This window comes from Lissotriton helveticus, chromosome 8 (genome assembly GCF_964261635.1).
Source record: "Lissotriton helveticus chromosome 8, aLisHel1.1, whole genome shotgun sequence".
NCBI classification, from domain to species: domain Eukaryota; kingdom Metazoa; phylum Chordata; class Amphibia; order Caudata; family Salamandridae; genus Lissotriton; species Lissotriton helveticus.
The window spans coordinates 1,215,621,371-1,215,643,718 of NC_136069.1; the positions used below are offsets into that span (position 1 = coordinate 1,215,621,371).

Here is a 22,348-nt window from a genome sequence, read left to right on the forward strand (position 1 = left end):
GTATAATTTTTCATTTGCAATACCCCACCCAAAGCCCTCCCAAACAAACACGAGCACTGGCCACGCCAATCGTTTTGGCTTTTGTGTAGTGAACAAATGACACCAACCTTCACTAACACCTACAATGACAATCGAGAAAATGTTGTTTTTTATAACAAAGGAGAATTGCAGCACAGGCATCAAAGGGGCAGAAGTGTAAGTTTCCCTAATGCACAGAACAAATACAGTGTAGGCAACAGTTGCAGTGCAAGCTTTCTTCACACAGGATCCAGATACAGCATGTGCAGCAGCAGATGCTACACACATACAGCAGAAACAGCACATGCGAATGCAGTGCAGTTGTTCTTACACAACACTTATGGCATAGGCAGTAGTGATGTAGAGCGGACTGGCAGTTACACTGACAGGTAAGCAGATGAATGGAAGAAGGTATTGATTTATTATTAGAACATAGGAATGTTGGGAGCTCCATTGAAAACAATGGAGTGCTCCAGGCTTATAATGTCTGGTATAAGCCTGGAGCTCCAACATTCCAATGTTTCTTTGTTCACAGCTCTGGATGTGAACAAAGGCTTAAGGAACCCTGAGGGGATTCCAATCCCCTCACGCTCCCATAAGGCTTTGTTCTTTTTTGTTAGAACATTCTGCTCCGTCGTGTCAGAATGTTCTAATAGCCTTATAGCCCTTCGTAGCTGGGCTATACCGGCTATTTAAGTCCCTCTCCCTTGTTAAAGGCCCTCGCCTTCGGCCTTTAACGCTGAAGAGGGCCTTTAATAGCCGGTATAGCCCTCTACGGCGGGCTATAAGGCTATAGTTGATGGCTGAATTGACTGGCGAGGTAATAAGTGGATGAGTTTAACGAGTAATTTTACCCCTGTAATATCACCAAAAACGATTACAGGAACATTTTACTCAGTGTTCTCAATACATCAAGCCTACAACATACTATCTTACACTCATGCACGGAAACTCGAACAGTCACCTGTTCAGTTACCTACCGACCCATACAGGTATAAAACACCCCGGACATGCACACAACTCTAAAGATGATCAGGCGTACAAACGAGCAAACACCAAAATCAGCATACCTAATCCAGAATAGTGTACACCAAGACACACACACGGGAACACTCAGCATGAATTACATGGCAGTTGTTTCTCAATAAGGATTAGGTAGATGTGTACACAAGGATATTCACATTAGAAATTAGAACCAGGAAAAACACTTGAAACCGCCAACATATCTAGTAAGCAAATTAAAAGGAAAACTGACTTAGACGGGGGCGCTCTTCACCCGTGTGTATATCGGACAACCCCGTTTTTAACGTAGAACCTACGTTTAAAAAAAATAAAAACTGTATTGTGATCGGGGAACAGTCTTTGAAGGAGCGTTGTCAAGTGGTGTCGTTTTTGTTTGTACCAAACTTATCAACTTGGATCGCCCTCTGTTTTTCAATATAAAGACATTTGACACACCTATCAAGGACAGCAAACAGAAAGATATCCAAAACCGTACACATTAGTTTATTATTAGCAAACATAAATGTCGCAGAATAAATGCAGCTTTCATTCTACAACCAAAAATTTGCTTGTCAGTCTCCATTAAAAAAAAAACTTTAAAACGTGATTTTTCTTTTGGAAATGTAATTTCAATACCAGTGTATGGTTTCTGTCTAGTTTCTGGGATTCGTTTTTTAGATTTCTGGGGCAGATCCCAAAACATGTTTGACAGACACTATTTTCATGTTTGTGGTGTTAAGCTATGTCAGTGTTTGGTGTGACCTACATTATATCACCGTGTTATGAAAGCAGTTTTCTGGGTGGGTAAACATATGACAAAATGTTTGTGCATCATTCTGTTGTTTTTTTATTCCGCTTATTTTGTGTGCTTTGTTTTTGTACTGCATTAACGAAATGTGTAATGTGGATGTTATGTCCCAGTTTATTTGCACTATTTTGTTGTGTCCTGTTATAATTGTGTTATGATGATTCGTGTTGGTTATTGTGTAATTTTCTGTTGTTTACATGAATATGTCGGGAAATGCTGCCACATTTTCAGCCAAAAGCAGCCCGTGCTTTTAAAGATCCAGAGACAAGCAACCAATTGCCACAGGCTAAGGTGGTAAAATAGCACGTTTCCGGCACTTTTTAAGAGACCAGTCTGCCCAAAACAGTGTCAGCGACCATGTCGAATATTAGCACTTTCAGTGCTCGCTTTATGTGATAAGGCCCCCCAATTGCTGTGGAGTAAATTACAGTTGAATTTGTTCTGTCTAAGGACTTGGAAAAATGATCATGCAACAATCTTGTCAATACTGCGCAGATAACCATTTGAATGTGGACAATCAAGTTTCTGCCCTGAATAGTCATGATACTGCTAGATGTGTTTCAATCTTTTTCAAGGCTTGGATAATAATTCAAAATGTCTTCTTAACCTGCTAGTCGCAATACAGTTAGGCAAATCCCTCTATTTGAGACAGTCAGTCAAGAAACTGACATCTCAAGCTGTCCTTACATGAAGGCAATCATTCCTTTCACAACACTCGTAATACATGTAAATCCAGTTATACGCCTCTTTTAAAAGGGTGATGGATCGAACGCTCCACCAAGTCTTTCCTTCCCCCTTTAGTTGTTAGTCAGTGCATTTAAGGACTGAAATCCTTTGTATAGATAAAAAAAAAACACGTGATCCATATAATCCCTGAACAAATCTCAGACACAGGCGATCGCTCAGAGCTGCAATCCAGTCCATCATTTTCTTGAGCACCACACTACCTTAAAGTACACCAAAAAATATGCAAATCAACCTTGGTCCCATGCCAACATGAACAGTGAAGCTGAAACTGCCAAGCAAGGTCCTCTCTAAACCGGAACACAAGCACCCAAAGACCTGTTATGGCCTCATTGGGTCTCTTTAATTGGTGCAGCTTGGATGCAGTGGTACAGTGAGCATTGGACTTTCGTCTGGGCATACCCGTCACACTTAAGCCATCAATTGCAATTAAATAATCTGAGGTGGCATGGTGGGCACTTCAGTCACTTTTTTGGTATTCTTCACTTTTTTGTATGCTTCCTCTACAAGGCGGCTCCCAGGACATCCTCTCCTAATCGAATGGTACACCTCCCTAGAACCTCCTTGGCTCCACTATGACACAGTGAGGAAACTGGGGGGCCACATTTGACACTAACCTCATCTTTGTACTCATTTCATATAGTACAATCAAAGGCGTTTCTGAGCAGCAAAAGGGGGATCGTTCTCTCCTCCCCTTCCCCCAAAGAAAGATCTCATTAAGGCCATTACAGCACGTACATTGGATTAGTTGAATCCACTTGATTTAGGACTTCTGGTTTTGTCAAGTTGAGCTCTCAATTACCCAGAGAAGTCTACTATGCTACAGACAAACTGCTTTACCTGGACTTAAAAGATCCAAACAAAACATACCATGAGCACTGCCACAACTTCTATCCTTTGCTCCTCGAAAAATAGCACCAGAAACATACCAAGGACAACAAAGAGTGAAAAAATATTAGGAAAAATATATTCATTGTATTAGAAAAAGTACATCAGTGGTCCTTATTTAATAAGACGTTTGCCACAGGCACAAACTGGGAGGGAAATCTTGCTGAATATGGCAGCAAGACGCAAATAAAAGAGCACTTGTGCTATAAATAATTTTTAGAAAGGGAGATTGGATGATATATGGTCATGTTTTCTTTGTGTGCTTGATGTGAAAGATGTCCACAGATGTTTCATGGCACAATCGTAAGTCGTAGTCGCAGGATCCGAGAGAAAACCGTCCCTGATATGAAATAAAAACACAAAAGAACACAATCAGAACATTGTTGGCTGTATTAAAGTTTGTGGTTATATAGCAGACAACTGAAAGAGCAGTGGGAACTACCTGAGGCTTTTTAAAGTAGTCGAGGCCTCTTCCGATCTTAATCATCCAGCCATTGTTGAACCTAGGATAATATTTGATTTAAATGTTTTAATACATCAGCAGGATGCAATGTAAAGTGAATTAGCATTATCCTCAGTGATACAGAACAGTAAACAAAATACAAGAGGCAAACACTGACTATCTCTCCAGTCAGTGTTAAACCTTGGGTTTGCTGTATTTATGCATCTACGCCATGGAATTATACTACAGCTCAAACAAACAAAAACAATCTAACATAGTGCACTGCTATTCAAGGGGTTCAAGCACATTGTTATGTTACAGTATGCAGATTTGCAGAGCGAACTATCACACAGGAGCGTATCCTGGTGCTGAGCATGTGTGAGTCTTGCTACCCTTAGGGCCTAGAGGGACTACTCAAAAAAACAGGTCTTCTGCTTCTTGAAGAATTCAAGAAGTGAGGAGGAGGCTCCTATGTGTAGCGGCAGGTCGTTCCACACTTTAGGAGCGATGTAGGAGAAGGCTTGACCGCTGGATTGGATTTGCCATATGCATGGGGTTTGTGCAAATAGGAGTCCGGACGTGGAAAGGTGTCTAGAAGCAGATGTGATTGTTCGGACATGCTGAGCCATAGTTATATAGTGCCTTGAAAGTGTGGGTGAGACGTCTGAATAGTGCTTGTCGGTGAATGGGGAGCTAGTTGAGCTCCTCCAGGAGTGCTGTGATGTGAGCAAATTACTCTCCTTAACTGGTGATTAACAATGAGAACTTAAGCTACAACAGATATTTGCTATCATCATTACAAATAACTAATAGGGGTGATTTATGGGACCTAAATCTGACACATTCCACTTTTTGTCAAACGATAAATAAAGAAGTAAAAATTCATTCATTGCTCAAGGATAAAAATATATTCTCGCATCGATCACATGCCTGGATGACAATTCAAACCTATGTCACATAGCAACCTGCAGCATATTTACATCTAACCTATCAGGCATCTCTCAAGAGAAAATTATTGGCTATACAATTAGGAGAAGTGCCATCCTTAGCAGATAAACCGACATGGAGATACAAAGGTCCAAAAATGTGCAGGTTATGTGGTGCCCTTAAAGTGGATTTCTTGCGTTTGGTCTGCATATGTCCCATACTAAATAATGTTCTCCTAAAGCACCTATTTAACCAGAGGGGGATTCGTACATGCAGAACAGCGATCATGAGAAGCCTCGACTCCACTGACCCCCCAGCTAAATTGCAAACTTTTGAAGTTTTTACAATCACATGATAAAGCAATCATCAGCAAAGTAAGATCCTGGAGAAATATATAAATCAACAACTAATAAACTTCCTGGAAGATCACCACCTACTGGACCCCACCCAGACGGGCTTTAGACCGAAACATGGGACCGAGACCGCCCTCCTCATGGTTACCGAGGAAGCTAGAAAAATCCTGGATCAAGGAGGATCAGTGGCAGTGATCCTCCTTGATCTCAGCGCGGCCTTCGATACGGTTAGCCATGACACTCTGCTACACCGTATGTCCCATGTCGGGATTAAGGACAAAGCCTGGTCTTGGTTCCAGTCCTTCTTAGAGGATAGATCCTTCCGCATGTTTGAAGGCGAGTCTGTGTCCACCAGCAGACCATTGAAATGCGGAGTCCACCAGGGCTCATCTCTAAGCCCTGCACTATTTAACCTGTACATGAGGCCACTGGCTGATGTCGTCCGCCCATTTGGGATTAAGATCATCTCCTATGCGGACGACACGCAGCTGGAGGTCTCCCTGACGCAGGAAGCTAACCCATCTGCACTGGGCGGGCTTAGAGAGTGCCTAGAGGAAGTGAAGACCTGGATGTCCCTATCGTCTTTAAAACTGAATGGGGACAAAACCGAGCTGATGCTCCTAGGCCCCCCAAACCTCAGCATCCCCGCCTCCCTGTGGCCGCCCAGTCTGGGTCCCCCGCCAACTCCCAAAAACAGTATCAAGAGTCTCGGAATTTGGCTGGACAGATCCCTGTCCTTTAACGTACAAGCCACAAAACTCTCAGCCACATGTTTTGGCATCATGAGGATGCTGAGAAAATTTTTCCCTCTCCTCCCCCTGGAAGCCAAACAAGCAGCTGTACAAGGTCTAATTCAGTCACGCCTTGATTTTAACAATGTACTCTACCTTGGCGCCCCTGAATCCACTCTGAGAAGGCTTCAGATAGTCCAGAACTGCGCAGCACGTATTCTACTCGACCTCCCCCGCAGACAGTCAGTGAGGGCCGGATTGGTAACCCTCCACTGGCTACCGGTGCGCCAGAGAGTTATATTTAACGCTATGTGCATAGCACACCAGGCCTTCTGGAACACTGGCCCCAGGATTACGCGTGACCTAATTACCCACTACACGCCCAACAGAAGCCTACGCTCTAGTCAGACTTTCCGTGCAATGGCTCCCAGAATAAAAAGATCCAGATCCGGAGGCAGGACGTTTTCCTATAATGCCGCCAGGGCCTGGAACGCCCTTCCGCTGCACCTCAGAGCCAACCCCAATCTCTCGGCCTTCCGCAAACAGCTGAAAACCTTTTTATTTCATCCAGTCTAATTAAATCCCACTTCTCCCCCCTCCTGGGCCATTGTGTGGGGCCATGGTATTCCTAGCGCTTGGACGCCTCCGGGCAGCAATTCGCGCTCTACAAATGCACATCCAAATCCAAATCCAAATCCAAAATAGAATTCCAAGGAGCTTACATCAGTATAAGGAACGTGGCCTAGACTGTGAGCAAAAGATGTTAATATGAAATCAACACAAGTATGGGACTCTGACACTCTTATAAGTAAAACTAGTAGTTAATTTTATACCGATGCACATGCCACTTTACAATAATCGAGAAGATTATGAATGGTTAAGAATCAAAGGGAATTTACAATAATATTCTGCATAGAAGAACAATATATTATCTTTTATTCTTGCAATATAAAGTAGTGCATTTTAGAAAACTGATCATTTGAAAAAAAATAAATTTTAAACAGGTCTTATTAATCTATATTAATCATAAAATATGTGTTAGGATCATTTACAAAGGTGATGCATCTTAAAGTAAACACGTTTATTTTGTATTAAATGTAACATACTGTGACGGTTTTTATTAACTTATAACAATAAATAAATAAAACTGGTGCAAAATGTTGAACAACTGTTTTTCTTGCAGCCCAGAAAATATTTTTGTTGCCAACATTAACCCTCTGTCAGGTGGGTCCAGTGAAAACAAAAGTAGCACTAATCCCACAAAATGTATCAAACTACTGATTTTAAAGTCACCTGCGTTCCAAGGAGTGTTTTTTACAAGATATGTTGTCTATCATATATCTAGGCAGTTTTAAGGGAATTTAACACGTATACACTCTACTGTAATAATACCCAAGCACTATCTGTGTAATCCTGTAGCCTCCTCCCTCACAAGCACTCTGAGGAGGCTCAACACAGGTGTGTAGAACTACACAAAACAACCCTTATAACTTAAATAATGATAATCTGCTAACTCTAAGGCCTTGGAAAAGTTAAAAAAACACTTCTCACTGGATCATACAAAACAGCCTCCAACCTGTTCTATAGTGCCAGCTACTTCTCATCCACTGAAATCTTGCTGAGCTGTGTAGGCGAAAGAGGTGGCTAATGAGATGCCACCTCTGTGGAGACCTTCCTTTCCTCCATACACCTTCCCTTTCCCACAGCTTCAGGGTGAGTAGACAAAATAGATTCCAAATCATCCAGTTACATGATGATCTGGTCAGAAGGTGATAATCTGGTCAGAAGGTGATAATGTGTGGTCAGTAGTGGAAGCAGTCTTGCTCCTCACCTGATTAGGGAAACCACTCCTAGACAGTCAGTTGTATCTTGCGTTTGGAGCTTCATTTTGCCGCTACACAACACTTGTACCATCTTTTCTTCCAAGAATACAATTTATCTGAGGCTGTCACAGACATCATTGCCCAGTCTTAAGCCTAGTTATATTTCTTGCAGCAGTTCTAGATCATTTTGGATAATTGTGAGCTAAACTGAGTGTCAACGTTTCAGCTTTCTTGTCTGCCGTCACCTTATCAGTTGATTGACTGCATAGCATGTGGTCAACTCAACTACATTCAGACATTTTATTCACAAACGAGGTCACCCGGTCTTGCTCAGCCTGCTCATCCAATCAGAGGTATCTGTTCTCAGTTTTGAGGAGTAGGACCATCAAAACTAAATGCGAATACTTTTGAATGATAAGTAGCTAGGGACTCGCAATTCTGGCCCACCAAAACGTTTCTTTCATTTAGGGGCTGACTCTCACTCCAGAGAAACGGATGCATGTCTCGGAGAGCTCAATACAGTTTCCAAGGAGTTGCTGGACTATTAAAGGACTAGTGGCCAGATGTAGGTCGCCAATTACCGGTCGGTAACGGCCGATTTCGCCGTTGCCGACCGGTAATTGGTTTCCGAGATGTAGGGGCCAATATTTTACAGATTCGGTAAATTTACCGAAACTGTAAATTTACCGAATCTGTAAAATACCGAATCGGTAATTTTACCGATTCGGTAAAAGCCAGATGTAGGTAGCACTGTTTACAGTGCTACAGGCCTGTATTTGGGGTGCTAGAGGGTGTCAAAGTGACACCCCCTGCACCCTTGCTGAAATCGGTATTTACCGAATCTGTAAATACCGATTCGGTAATGCCCATTGATTCCTATGGGCTTCAATGCCCATAGGACTCAATGGGCATTACCGAATCGGTATTTACAGATTCGGTAAATACCAAATCTTAACGATTCGGTATTTACCGAATCTGAAATACCTACATCTCCCCCCCTCTATTTTACCACTTCTTAAATACCGAATCGGTATGATTCGGTATTTAAGAAGTGGTACAATAAAATTACCTACATCTGGCCCTAGATGTCTGTTAAAAAGGTATAACGCAGTAGTAGTAAGCATTTATAACCTTTAATGAAGACATGAACCGGAAAGGAACCACACGTATGGCAGAGTCAGCATTCTGGACAGAACTGTTGCAATCAGAACAGTGGCTATGTGGGGTTCTGATGCAAGAGCCTGGCAACAGATGACCATCTACAGAACAAATGAAGTGAAGAAAGGACAGTCTGGGAAGGCTAAAATGTGTTTGTATTTTTAAGTAAAAGCCTCAAAAGACAAAATAGGAGGAAGGATACTGTTTACTAATTTCTTCCCCAAATGCAAACAAATAAAAGATACACTTATATAGGATAAGTCACTGAAGGCTTGAACTCTTTAGAATAGGATTCAGAAGGGAGATATCCTTGATATTACTAGTTTATGCAATTATTGCATCACCAATCCTGCTGTAGGATGTAATGTGGTTTGTCCATAGAGCATTACTTACCACTCTACAGCCACTTCCCACTGGTACTATTTTAATTTAGGTGGTCATCAGCTGCAGAAGTATTAGGTAGGGAGGTAGGACCAAAGTGACTGGTCTTGTGAAGTCTTGCATTCTGAAGTTATTTTTTTTTTTAATTGATGATCCATGGGTTTTTATCTCTGCACTGGCCTTGTTGACCATTAATGCTTTACAGCCTTGAAGTTCTAAGCGCATAGACAGGACACACAGTACCGTCATTTCAGGTGCAGAGGGACAAGTTATTGCACTAATATTGTGATAGACACTGCCCATCCTCAAATGCCCCCAGTCATGTCTATGTCCTAGAATTATGGAATTGATTCTTCTACTGCCCGCTTTACACAAAATCTACTACTACTACTCTTATCCGTATATTCTGAGGCAGCCTGGCGAGTTAATCATTTTGGTACAATTGACAGAATGTATTGGGGAAACTGAGCCTCTGGATTTAGCAGAGCACATGGTGGTGCTTTTATATCCAGTGAAGCTTTACTTTGAGCTGCAATTTACAATTCAGCCATTCATCCAAAAATTGAGTACACCGGCAGTCTGTACTTTTGAGCAAACAGCAACTCCTGCTTTTATTAAAAAAATCCACCATGCTACCAGGTTTTATTACATTTTGGAACAGGCCTGCACTTTTTCCTCAGTCACAGCAGGCAGCTGGTTGTCTACAAGTTGGTGTGGCTATTATATCCTGAACTCTCTGACACTGTTGAAGCTCATTGGTGTTCTGAAACATCTAGGAAAGCCCCCTAATATGGGACAGGAATGGGCCCTGCATTGTGTACAGGTGTGTTCCATTTGAATTGTGTGCATTAAAGTACTCTTCTTTTCTAATTAAATTTCTGGTTTGGACAATCAGTTATTGCACTGTTGAATTCTGGACCTGCACAGTCCCACACTACCTCCCTGAGAAGCCTGAGACTGCTTGCCATCATTCACTGACAGACAGTAGCTCAAGGGGTTGCGGTTGGTCAAAGTTTGCAAAAGTCATTGTAGGAAGAACCCTGGGACATCAGAGGCAAATAACCCAAGACCCAACAGCTGAGGCCCTATAGTCCTGCTCGCTCTGATGCGGCCCGAACATTGCTTGACACCTAATGTTTTACTGCACAGGACCTCTCTGCGTGCTCCAATTCCAGTGGTAATAGTACTCACATCTACTAAATCTCACCCTAGTCACTGGAAGTTTCCATACAGGGAAGCCCACATAAGTGCTCAGGGAAATATTCTAAATCTCCAAATGAGCAGGTCAAATGAACAAGACTGCTAGACTTCAGTATCCTGTCAGGCTTTTGGGAGGGAGAAGAGGCATCCTCAATGCGTAAAGTTGGAACCTATAAAGCAGGTTAAAATGATGAAATTGAATTCAGTCCTGAACACATGCATGGCAACCTGGATGCTGCTATGCATGGTGTGGCGTGGCAGTAGATAAAGTGAACAACAGTACCTGCAGTACCGCCCTGGTCCCAGGTTTATTGGGTTGCCCCTTTTTCTTTAAATGGATGGTGTGGCAACATTGTCTCAGCCATTTCCCTTGGGTATTCGGGGATTTTACCTGGATTAAGCATATTCTTTAGTTTCATGGAGATTTTGTTTATGGGGATTTCTCTGTACCTAAAATGTTAGCGATAATAGATGCATGTTACTAAACATGTTTGTAATGGCTGTCTAAATCCCACTCTCACCCATGCTTCTGGGCAGCCAATAGTAGCATTGTGAGATAAAATGTCTGGAGCTCACACCTAATTTCTCTGTCGTGGATTGAAGAAGAAAAGGAGATTTCCAACGTAATTCCATAACCTTCCAAAGACTGTTTTATCTCGTGTAGAGCACTCATCTGCTGTTCTTTTCCATTGTCCTATGGAAACAAAATAACAACCAAGTTGAATGTTATTATTCACTGTTCAAGTGTAGTTTTCTATTACAATGTGAATCTACAGTAGAAGGAATTAATTATAACAAATATTACACAAACTACTACCTATGAAGGTCTCTTAGGGCAGATCTTAAAAATGCTCTGTTTAAAGAGGTAGATTCTCTTTTCCTACATAAAGGTGACCATGTTAGATGAATAGATCCCTAATATTGAGGCTAAAAATTCCCCGAGGACGATAAACTGTAAACAATCACCTTTTTGAACCTTAACATAACCTTGCTGAGTAGCCCTTCACATTCCTTATAGGGCAATATAAAGAAATCGAATTTGCCAATACATAGCGGTAGGATGTTGCTGACAGCTGTACATCCAGCAAACCAATCTAAAGCAGACTCAGCCTCTGCCGGGGACCCAGTGCAATTACCTTCTTAGTCTCTCATGCCCAATTCTAAATCAATCTAGCTGCTTCGTCTTAAGCTCCCTGAAGGAGAGAAAACAGAGTTGCTGAAAGTCCTGCACAAAAGACATTTACCAGTCTAGTCCAGAATCCACTACAGCTTCTACAAGGTGCGAGGTGGAAGGTAAAGCGAGAAAAGGCTGACAGTTAAAAAGTTGGTGAAAGAAACATTCTACAACTTTCCCTATTAGAGTACTGAGGCCATTGTCACCAGCAAAAAAAATTGGCAGTATATAGTGATTGCACGGACCTTCGTACCAAACAATCTCTTTTTTGTAACTGTTAAGTTGGAGCCCATTAGAATGCATTCAACATGCTTAAATAGATTAAGCCGTTCCATTATCAAAGTGTTATCTACAGAGAAAACACACACACACACCCACACACAAACACACACAAACACACACACACCCACCCCACCCCCCTATTCCGCATCCTTGAATGTATCTAAAATTGGTGCAATATAGATATTGAACAATGTGGGCAATAGGTCGTCATTAGATAAAATTGGACTCCGAGAAAGCTTCTGTGATTGCTTGAAGAGGAAATGTTTGAACCAGCTGATGGTGTTAGAAGAAGCCAACATAGATGTGGTTCACCTGTTCAGAAGAATCTAATGGTTCACAGCTTCAAATGCTGTAGCGTCCCAAAAATACATTTTCAATGCCATGTTTTGGCCAAAAGCTTGACTGGAAAGACACATTTTACTATAATGTTACATTTGGAGTTGGGCAACCACAACTTTCTCCATTATTGTAGTCAGCAAAGGCAAAACAGAGATAGGTTTAAAGTTGAACCACGGGATCAACAGTAGATGCTTTCATCAAAAGAATTAGTGGCTAAATTGGAGGTTGCTGCTACACTGGGTCACACTGAAAAGTTGATTACTCCTTTTTGACTCTCGTGTATCTGCATGTTGGCAGACCAAAGGTCATGGATAACACTGCGAGAAAATACTATGGAAGAAATTAGAGGTGGGGTGGCTTTCAAGGAGAGACAGAGAAAGAAAGAAAACAGAGCAGAAGAGGGTGCACAAGAGAGAAAGGTAAGAAAGAAAAAAGTAAAGAAGGGAGGGAGGAAAATAAAGATGAAAATAAAGGGGGTAAAGGAAGGAATGAATGGTGAACAGGTGAAAGGAAAGAAGTTAAACAAAAAAGTTGAAGAAAGGGGTGAAAGGAAAGAGGAAGGAATGATGAGCGGTGGAATGATGGAATGGTGGAAGGAAGGATAGGTAAAAAGACAGAAAGAAGGGTGAATGGATGGAAGTGAGAAGCGTTGATAGATGGAATGGTGAAACGATTAGCTGTATGGAAATTTAAAGGATAGAGAGAGAAGGGCAGGCAGGAGTAGAAGGGTGACATTTGGATGAGTGAAAGCATGGAAAGAAGAGCAAGGGTAAGATGGGGAAAAGTTGGAAAGACGTATGCAAGTGCAGTTGCGTGAACAGAAAGATAGAGGGATAAATGGATGGGCGAAAGAGTGAAATGATGGATCACAGAATGCATAGATGGGTGTGGACAGCACATTGCAAGGATAGATGAAGAGAAGGAAGAATAGAAGGATGGATATGTGAGCTGAAAAACTAACTGATGGGCGAAAAGATGGCAGCAGGCTGAAATGTTTGTTTGACAGATTAGCAAAATGTTGGATGGAAGGGTAAAAAAATGTATGGGTGTGTGAAACTATGTATGGATGGGAAAAGAATGGAAGTGTGGGTGCATGGCTGGTATGTGGATGGGCGGATGGAAGGTTGAGTGGAACCATAGTAGGGAATGTTCGGTTTCGTTTGCTTGCTGCCATTAGATATCTGATTTTCTGGCTACTCCATTGAATGGGATGATTATTTGTTTTTAAGCGGACCGATTATGAGTTAGCCACAGAGATGCCAGGTTGCCAAAATTAAAGACTCTGGTTGGTATCTCCACCCTTAAATCCACCCACTCTAAGTTAACACCAGCTGAATGTGCAATAAACATGTGAACCTTTTTTTCTGGGCAAATTTTGCACACAATTTCATGAGTAGTCATGCGGGGTAAGGGCAGGATTACAGGCAAATCTGCAGCTTTAAAAGACCTCAGGATAGCTTCAATCTCAGCAAGATTGGAAAGTTGTAGGTACAACACCCTAAGCAACAAAAGAAGATACAGAGGCGGTAAATGGCTGTTCAGTAGTCGCAGTCAGTCCTATCCTACTAATTTTACTTATACAGAAAATATACACTTCCAAACGTTTTTAGTAGGCCACTACGGGATGGCAGTGAGATTGAGAGACATGGGGAGACAACAAACTTAACAGCTCAGTTGACTGTCTTGCAGCATTAATTTACAAAAAACAGTGGTCCCTACATGTGGACAAGATAACATACAAAAATCATTAATCATACACCTGATAAGTAGTATGTCTTTTGTCCAGCCGGACAAGAACATTTATTTTAAATGTTCTGGCTGATAAAGTGAATTTTAAGAACCAAAAAAGATAACAAGTGGGCACAGCCGTGACCCACAACAATCAAGACAAAACAACAAAGAAATGGCCAAAAGGGCAAAGCGAAAATCTGTCTGTATACTTGTGGTCAGTGCTACAGACTCAATCTCTTAAACATAACCATACCATGGCATCAAATAATATAGCATTATCATATTGCATATGAGGTTTTTTAGTCGACGACGTTTCAATGCCTTTTTACATTTGTGACATCATCATCAGGACAAGAATTATCAACATTATTGTTTTGTACAACAGTTATTAACACAATGCCTATTATCGCATTAATGTTGGTTTCCTCGTAGGTTCAGGAATACTGATGAGTAAAAGCTGATAGATGTGCTTTCTTTCACATCAAGTCCAGGGCTTCCATCAGGTTTGTATGGATTTGCCAGGAAAGGAGCGTGATGGCTCAATTTGTGATGGCCGGAGCGCTATGGCGAATACGGCAGTCCGATGGGATCGATCTTCCGGTCAGCCAGAGGAACAGGCTTTTCAAGCCACATGGTCCGTGGAAACCGATGAGGGACTTCATCGGTCCATACAAACCTGATGGAAGCCCAGACAGATTTTCGCTTTGCCCTTTTGGCCATTTCTTTGTTGTTTTGTCTTGATTGTTGTGGGTCACGGCTGTGCCCACTTGTTATCTTTTTTGGTTCTTAAAATTCACTTTATCAACCAGAACATTTAAAATAAATGTTCTTGTCCGGCTGGACAAAAGACATACTACAGGTGTATGATTAATGATTTTTGTATGTTATCTTGTCCACATGTAGAGACCACTGTTTTTTGTAAATTGATACTGCCCAAGGTCCCTATGGCATACCTTTCGGGTTCCCTTGTCTTTGTGAAAACATGTCTTGCAGCATTAGCAACTATTTCGTCCTAAAGTTAGGTTTTATTTCCTGATAACAATTAGATATATTCGGAAAAACTGCAAATAGAGTTCAGAGCAGGATTCATGCTGCCACTTCCTCCAACTAGATTCTAATCGATGGTTAGCTTGTTTCATGAGTTTGAGATCCAGATTAAACCAGTTGTGTGATGGGAGTTCCATTGTAGATTTTAAAACAGACACAGCGAAAGTTAGCTTTTTCTTCATAGTGGAGAAAAACAGACCAAAAGCCTTATTATACTATCCATTACCTCCTGACCATACCTTGTCTCATCCCTTACATTGAGGTGGGTCACCCCTCCCCCGACACCATGTGGTCATTAAAAAAACAACTCTGATCGACCTAATTTGCCTAGCTGGCCACTCTTAACTGGTCTATTTAAACCACTGACACCCACTATTCAATTCATTCTGTATTTTTTGGTCGAGCCTGGTCAGCACATGCGATGCTCTATGAGCCATGCTGTATTGGAGTATGTACTTGAAGCCCTGTCCACTCTCTGCCCATATTGGTCATTGGCTTGTGTCACTGTCCTTCATAAATGCTGGCTTCTGATTCGTTATTTGGCTTGTTAGTCCCTTCTTAGTACTGCCTTGTCTTTATTTGTAACCTGCCAAGAGGACTGGCCTTTTACTTCGGTTCTTACACTGTATGTCTTTAGTCTGTAAGCACTATTTTATTTCATGTCCTCTTACTTTGGGAGGGTCTCTTGTGCGCAGGTGTAATGCTCGGCTTGTTTATTTAACTTATAGCAAACAGGAAACTCCTCAGGGGCCACGGGAGACTCAGTGATGCCTTCAAGCATTTGGAAGGCAATAGGTCTCGCATTTGTGAGATTTTAAGCTATTGGCATTGTAAATGACAACGCCTTTTCTTTATGTTTTTAAAAACATAAATAAAAGTCATTGTCATTTGCAATGCCATTAGCTCAAACTTGCCTAAATGCAAGAACTTTTGCATTGTAGATGCTTGTCGGTTTTTGTGGTTGCTTTGCTGACATCACATAAGGTAGTATTGGATCCCGAAACACATTGTTTTAATGAAACACAACTGAAGCCTACACTCTGGAGTGGAGTGTGTGAAGGTTTACTAAAAGGAGCTAAATGTTTTGTGGATTGATCAATCAGTGCCTTGCAGGCTGTCCTAGTCTCTGCAGCCACTTTCTTACTTAGTTGCAGCGCAAGGCCATAGACAGGGGCTCAGTTTCCTCTCTGTTCTAATGATGATGTCTTTCATATGAACTACTTTCTAATGTGCAGTGTGTAAGACTGGGGAGTCCAGGTTAGATGGAATGCAGAGCAAGGCAGCAGAGGCTTTCAGGACAAGGCAGCAGAGGCTTTCAGGACAAGGCAGCAGAGACTTTCAGGACAAGGCAGCAGAGGCTTTCAGGACAAGGCAGCAGAGGCTTTCAGGACAAGGCACCAGAGGCTTTCAGGACAAGGCAGCAGAGGCTTTCAGGACAAGGCAGGAGAGGCTTTCAGGACAAGGCAGGAGAGGCTTTCAGGACAAGGCAGCAGAGGCTTTCAGGACAAGGCAGCAGAGGCTTTCAGGACAAGGCATCAGAGGCTTTCAGGACCAGGCATCAGAGGCTTTCAGGACAAGGCATCAGAGGCTTTCAGGACAAGGCATCAGAGGTTTCAGGACATGGCAGCAGAGACTTTCAGGACAAGGCGGCAGAGGCTTTCAGGACAGAGATGCAGAGGATGTAGGACAAGGGAGCAGACACTTTCAGGACAATGGCGGCAGAGGCTTTCAGGACAAGGCAGCAGAAACTTTCAGGACAAGGCAGCAGAGGCTTTCAGGACAAGGCAGCAGAGGCTTTCAGGACAAGGCAGCAGAGCTTTCAGGACAAGGCAGCAGTGCGTTCAGGACAAGGCAGCAGATGCTTTCAGGACAAGGCAGCAGAAGCTTTCAGGACAAGGCAGCAGAGGCTTTCAGGACAAGGCAGCAGAGGCTTTCAGGACAGAGATGCAATGGATGCAGGACAAGGCAGCAGAAGTTTCAGGACAAGGTAGCAGAGGCTTTCAGGACAAGGCAGCAGAGGTTTCAGGACAAGACAGCAGAGACTTTCAGGACAAGGCAGCAGAGGCTTTCAGGACAAGGCAGCAGAGACTTTCAGGACAGAGATGCAATGGATGCAGGACAAGGCAGCAGAGGTTTCAGGACAAGACAGCAGAGACTTTCAGGACAAGGCAGCAGAGGCTTTCAGGACAAGGCAGCAGAGCTTTCAGGACAAGGCAGCAGTGCGTTCAGGACAAGGCAGCAGAGACTTTCAGGACAGAGATGCAATGGATGCAGGACAAGGCAGCAGAGGTTTCAGGACAAGGTAGCAGAGGCTTTCAGGACAAGGCAGCAGAGGCTTTCAGGACAAGGCAGCAGAGGCTTTCAGGACAAGGCAGCAGAGGCTTTCAGGACAAGGCAGCAGAGGCTTTCAGGACAAGGCAGCAGAGGTTTCAGGACAAGGCAGCAAAGGCTTTCAGGACAGAGATGCAGAGGATGCAGGATAAGGCAGCAGAGGCTTTCAGGACAAGGCCGTAGAGGCTTTCAGGACAGAGATGCAGAGGATGCAGGACAAGGCAGCAGAGGCTTTCAGGACAAGGCAGCAGAGGATGCAGGACAAGGCAGCAGAGGATGCAGGACAATGCAGCAGAGGATGCAGGACAAGGCAGCAGAGGCTTTCAGGATTATGCAGCAGAGGCTTTCAGGACGAGGCAGCAGAGGCTTTCAGGACAGAGGAGCAGAGGCTTTCAGGACAGAGGAGCAGAGGCTTTCAGGACAGAGGAGCAGAGGTTTCAGGACAAAGCAGCAGAGGCTTTCAGGACAAGGCAGCAGAGGCTTTCAGGGCAAGGCAGCAGAGGCATTCAGGACAGAGATGCAGAGGCTTTCAGGACAGAGATGCAGAGGCTTTCAGGACAGAGATGCAGAGGCTTTCAGGACAGAGATGCGGAGGATGCAGGACAAGGCAGCAGAGGCTTTCAGGACAAGGCAGCAGAGGCTTTCAGGACAAGGCAGCAGAGGCTTTCAGTGCTCAGGGAAGACTTTTTAAAGACTCACTTCCCAGGTGGCATACCAAAAACAAATGAGTGAATAGCATATTAATTAGAGCTGCTGAATTTAGAGTGGAGGACCTTGGTTCGAGTCCTGGCCTTAGCTTGGTATTCGGTCTAAAAAACAGGGCACACACAAAGACCTGGGGAGTTCTTCCAGCGGTGCTATGTATTTATCACCCCTCAGTAGAAAACTCCCTAAAAAGATTGGGCCAATACTGCAGTTTACAATTACTGATATTTTTGGGAGCGTAGTTACCATTACGGATATTGTTAGAATGCTTTAAATTTGGAAAGGTTATGACATTTTTCGGAGTAAAGCCTTTATTTAGTAACGGTTTAACCTACTTGTTTTGATAATGCAAGACCTGATAGTTGATGGTCTGCTGTTTGGTTCCTTTATGACTTGATCTCAAGATTAGTCTCTTTTTATGTCCTGGGTATTCTTTCTGGCTCTGGACCTCCTTCCTGGGGTCCTGGTGAGCCCATATATAGGGAGTCAGTGATAGTGATGATTTGTGCACTAGATTACAATAGATATGGAGCTTTGCAACCACATTTCTAAAACAATGCAGGTCTCCAATTATTCTTTCACAAGCACAATTTCAGTCTTTGATGAAGTGTTTAGCTGATGCCTTACGGAAGCCTTCTGATAAATCTATTCAAAGATTCCAGTTGGGGATGAGTCCATTCCATAATCTTCTTTTGAATCGTGGTGCAAAAAGACAATTTTAGACCCAGGCTCCTGTGATCCTAAATAGTTTTTACAATTTCTACAAAATGGTTCTGATTAGGACCTGGCAATTGGCATTCTCAAAGTGAAGTGGGCTGCCATTACAGACGTTTGTTCTCCATGGGGAAGTTTATAGAAGAAGGAAGATTTGTGAGACAGACTTCTTACAGGATTTTCGTTGAGGGAAACTCTAAGTCTTCAATTCCTCTTGGGACATACTTTTATTTATTTTAAACTTCTTTTGATTTAATGTTATGAGAGAAGGACATATACATACAGTACAATGCAATTACAACAACAAGCTCAGGTCATTGAATATTCTGCATATTAAACAATATGTTACAGGAGAGCATCACAGAATATCAGCAACATCACTATTATTTGCCATCAAGTTGCTACAATGGAAAAATATATGTTTTGCTTATTATTAAATTCTCCAGATCAGATTATGCAGTGTTCAGGTGTGAGGAATGCAACAATAATTTTCCTTGGGCCTTAAGTTTAGTCCTGGATGCATAACAGTCTTCACCTTTAGAGCCTTTGTTTTGAGTGAGAGATATTTAAAATCTACCTCTTCCAATATATGGTGGCCACATCGGCAAGAAGGTTGGGGGGAATTAATGTCTCTCTCAATCAGGCCTTTTTATTTGTACATTGTTGTGGATAGGCTAATCCTACTTCTTGGTCCTACCGTCAGAAAAAAGTAATCTCTACTTTCCCTTTCGAGCATGAAATTATGTTGCTATCTTTTTTCCAATGCCACTCCTGTTAAACAACAAGTAGGGCATGTACTAGATGCTGCTAGGGCTGTAAAATTGTTCATTTCACAATCAACAGAATACAGAGTCAATGACAGTCTGTTTGTAAATGTTGGTGTATTTTAGAGACATCATGAATCTTCCTCTTCCACCTTAGGTCTCTGGATGAAGTCCACGATTTCCATTTCCCATTAAAAACAACAGGTTCCTTTGCGAGGTGACGTTCAGGGATGTTCTACCTAGGAAATGGCATCCTCTTGGGCTGAGGCTGCAGGTGCCTCACTTTAAGATATAGGTCAAGCAGCTACACGAGCTAGACCTAATACATTAATATCTCGTTATAGACAGGATGTTGGAAATTTTAAGTGTTTGAAATTTTGTACCAGTGTGTTGGCTGCAGTTGGGGCACACAGATGATGCTATTACACATATTTAAAGATATCCCAAGCACTACATGATGAGTGCTGCTGTTCTTTGTAGATTGAAAGTAGTGGTATACTGCTTTAAGATCTCCTGAATAATGTAGGGACTGGGGCAAGGGAGGATTGAGGAGATGAAGTTCAGATTTCTTTACACTGAACTTTATTACTCGGAATACCCGTCCTTGTCCCAGGACTTGCATATCTAACCGCCCTCCCTTCTATCAAACTTTGATCCATGTTACTTGGGACAAATGAATGGAGGGAGGGGCTCAGGTGATTAAATAGGCCTAGTAAGAGTGGCCAGCTGAGTAAGTGGGGTGGATCAACGTCCGTCTCTTTAAAAGATCACAGTGTCTGGGGGGGGGAGGGGGGATTGGGGGAGGTGTGACACACTCAATTATACAAGTATACAAGTACTGGGACAAGTAAGAGTATTCAGAGCAATGAAGATTACCAGTAAGCAATTGGGATATTATGCACAATATACCTGGAATGAGGAGCGCTGAGCCACAACAGATTGACACATAAACACTTTTAATCAATATTTTTTTTAAGGGGCCTTTGTGGGCCTCACATAGCAGTGGAGGTGGAAGTCAATCAGGGCATGGTCTCAGGTCATGGTCCGATTAGATGAAAAGGTAAGATATTGAATGGTGGCAAAATCAACTGTAGCTAAATCGACTGTAGAATAGTCAAGCCAAAGATTAACATTACCATATACTATCAAGAAGGAATGCCTGTAAGGGACCCCATCAAATTGATAAAATTATGCAGATTGTAAAAGTGTCTTCCTGGTTAATGGCAGCAAACAAACTAAGCAGTGCAATGTTTTGGGAAGGTGGAAAGGATGAATGGGGTACTAGCAGCCAATTGCAAAAACAGGTGCCAACATGACTGAAAAGGCTAGGCTGTTTTTGTATACTCTGTAGTAGCGGCAGAAACGATCACACACAGGAGATGCAGGTAAGTATTGTTTATTGAAGACTAACCGTAGACAGAGCAGCCTGTAAGGAGGACGCAGGCTCCGCTGCAACGATCCGCTCTCTAACTGCCAAAAACCACTGGCCTAGAACCAATCCTCAACATTCTAAGTTCCTTTCTGCCGTTCCGACAATACCATAAACAGAGCGGCAGAAAGGAATATTACTCTACGATAATTGCACTCCCGTGCAGCTTGTCTTGATGTAGAATGAGGTAACCTGGAAGAACAAGGCTGGGAATCGTTACAGCACAATTTGGCGAGGGGCAGAATTCCACAAGGTAGCAAATATCTGCATGCCTGAGAGCAATAAAGTTGTTTAAGTATCAAATAGGGGAAATTGTAAAGGACTCAGCAGGACTGTACTGCATGTTGGAGGTAACTTAAGCACCAGATGCTGTCAAAGGTAAGGGTGCCAGTGTAGCTAAAATATATATATTCTAGTATTAGGAATAGCATGGCTTCTGTGCAGATCGAGGATGTGCTGTACCCTGTGCTTATCTGATCTGAGGTATAGCTGTTAAAGTGGAAGGCCGCAAACAGAATCAACAACCTGGAGCATACAGCAGACAATGGGTAGACATCCTTAGCTGCCATCCTTTCGGGGTGACTGTTACGGACTGTATGCCTATAAGGGCCTTTCTAGTACTTCTGACGACAAAGGGTGCACCCCGGACATGGGCTGAAAGCGTCAGAATGCTGGAGCCAGTGTTGGCAGATCTTTTTTTGCCATTCTATAGCCCACAGCCAACCAAAAAGTAGCCCAAAGTAGCCCAATATTGCTACTTTAAGGAAGGAGGGGCAGGGACAGCATCAAGCAGGCAGTAAATGGAGATTTGTGGCCGGACCCTTTTACAGAAGTGGTATGCGCAGAATGTATGCTCTTGCTAAGTATGAAAAGATTTCAGTTCACAATCTTTACTTGACTCCACACATTTCATTTCTCCTGTGATCAATGCTCCAAGCGGAGCTGAAACGCATTGGGATTGGTGTTGCAGCAGGCTGCCACAAAGCTGCCAAAGTTTAAGATTGCTGACTTATGACTTTTTCTTAATTTCTGTGAAATTATGAGTGACATTCAGGGACTATGAGTGACACTTTCTTGTGAACAGTATAATGTCACCTACACTTAGTAGTAGAATGGCACAGCCCACAGCCCAGGTCGGACACCTCTTTCCGTGCGAGGCTGCAGAGAAACAATATATTTTACAGAGATTTCAATAATCTGAACTGTCTCACTTACTGGCGAGAGATTGGGCGATGGGTGCTGCAAGCTGAAGTGGCCTCCTGGTTCGGGCCCTGGCACTTAATATTTTACATATTAAGCCCTGCCTTGCCTCATTTAAAGTAGTGGGACCTAAACCAGTTTCACAGTCGAAAACCCT

The 22,348-nt window shown here is 42.7% G+C and overlaps 1 protein-coding gene across 2 annotated transcripts in view; it reads right to left on the reverse strand.

The window, feature by feature from the left end:
• Nucleotides 1-1,508: 1,508 nt before the first annotated feature.
• Nucleotides 1,509-22,348, reverse strand: part of MITD1 (microtubule interacting and trafficking domain containing 1) — a 96,368-nt gene continuing 75,528 nt past the window's right edge. For both annotated transcript variants that reach the window (XM_078658151.1, XM_078658150.1), the window contains 3 exons: nucleotides 11,054-11,169; nucleotides 3,903-3,963; nucleotides 1,509-3,800 (listed from right to left, as the gene is read on the reverse strand). In XM_078658151.1, the coding sequence (XP_078514277.1) occupies nucleotides 3,705-3,800; nucleotides 3,903-3,963; nucleotides 11,054-11,169 (273 nt within the window). In that variant the 3' untranslated portion in view covers nucleotides 1,509-3,704. The remainder of the gene's footprint in view (nucleotides 3,801-3,902; nucleotides 3,964-11,053; nucleotides 11,170-22,348) is intronic.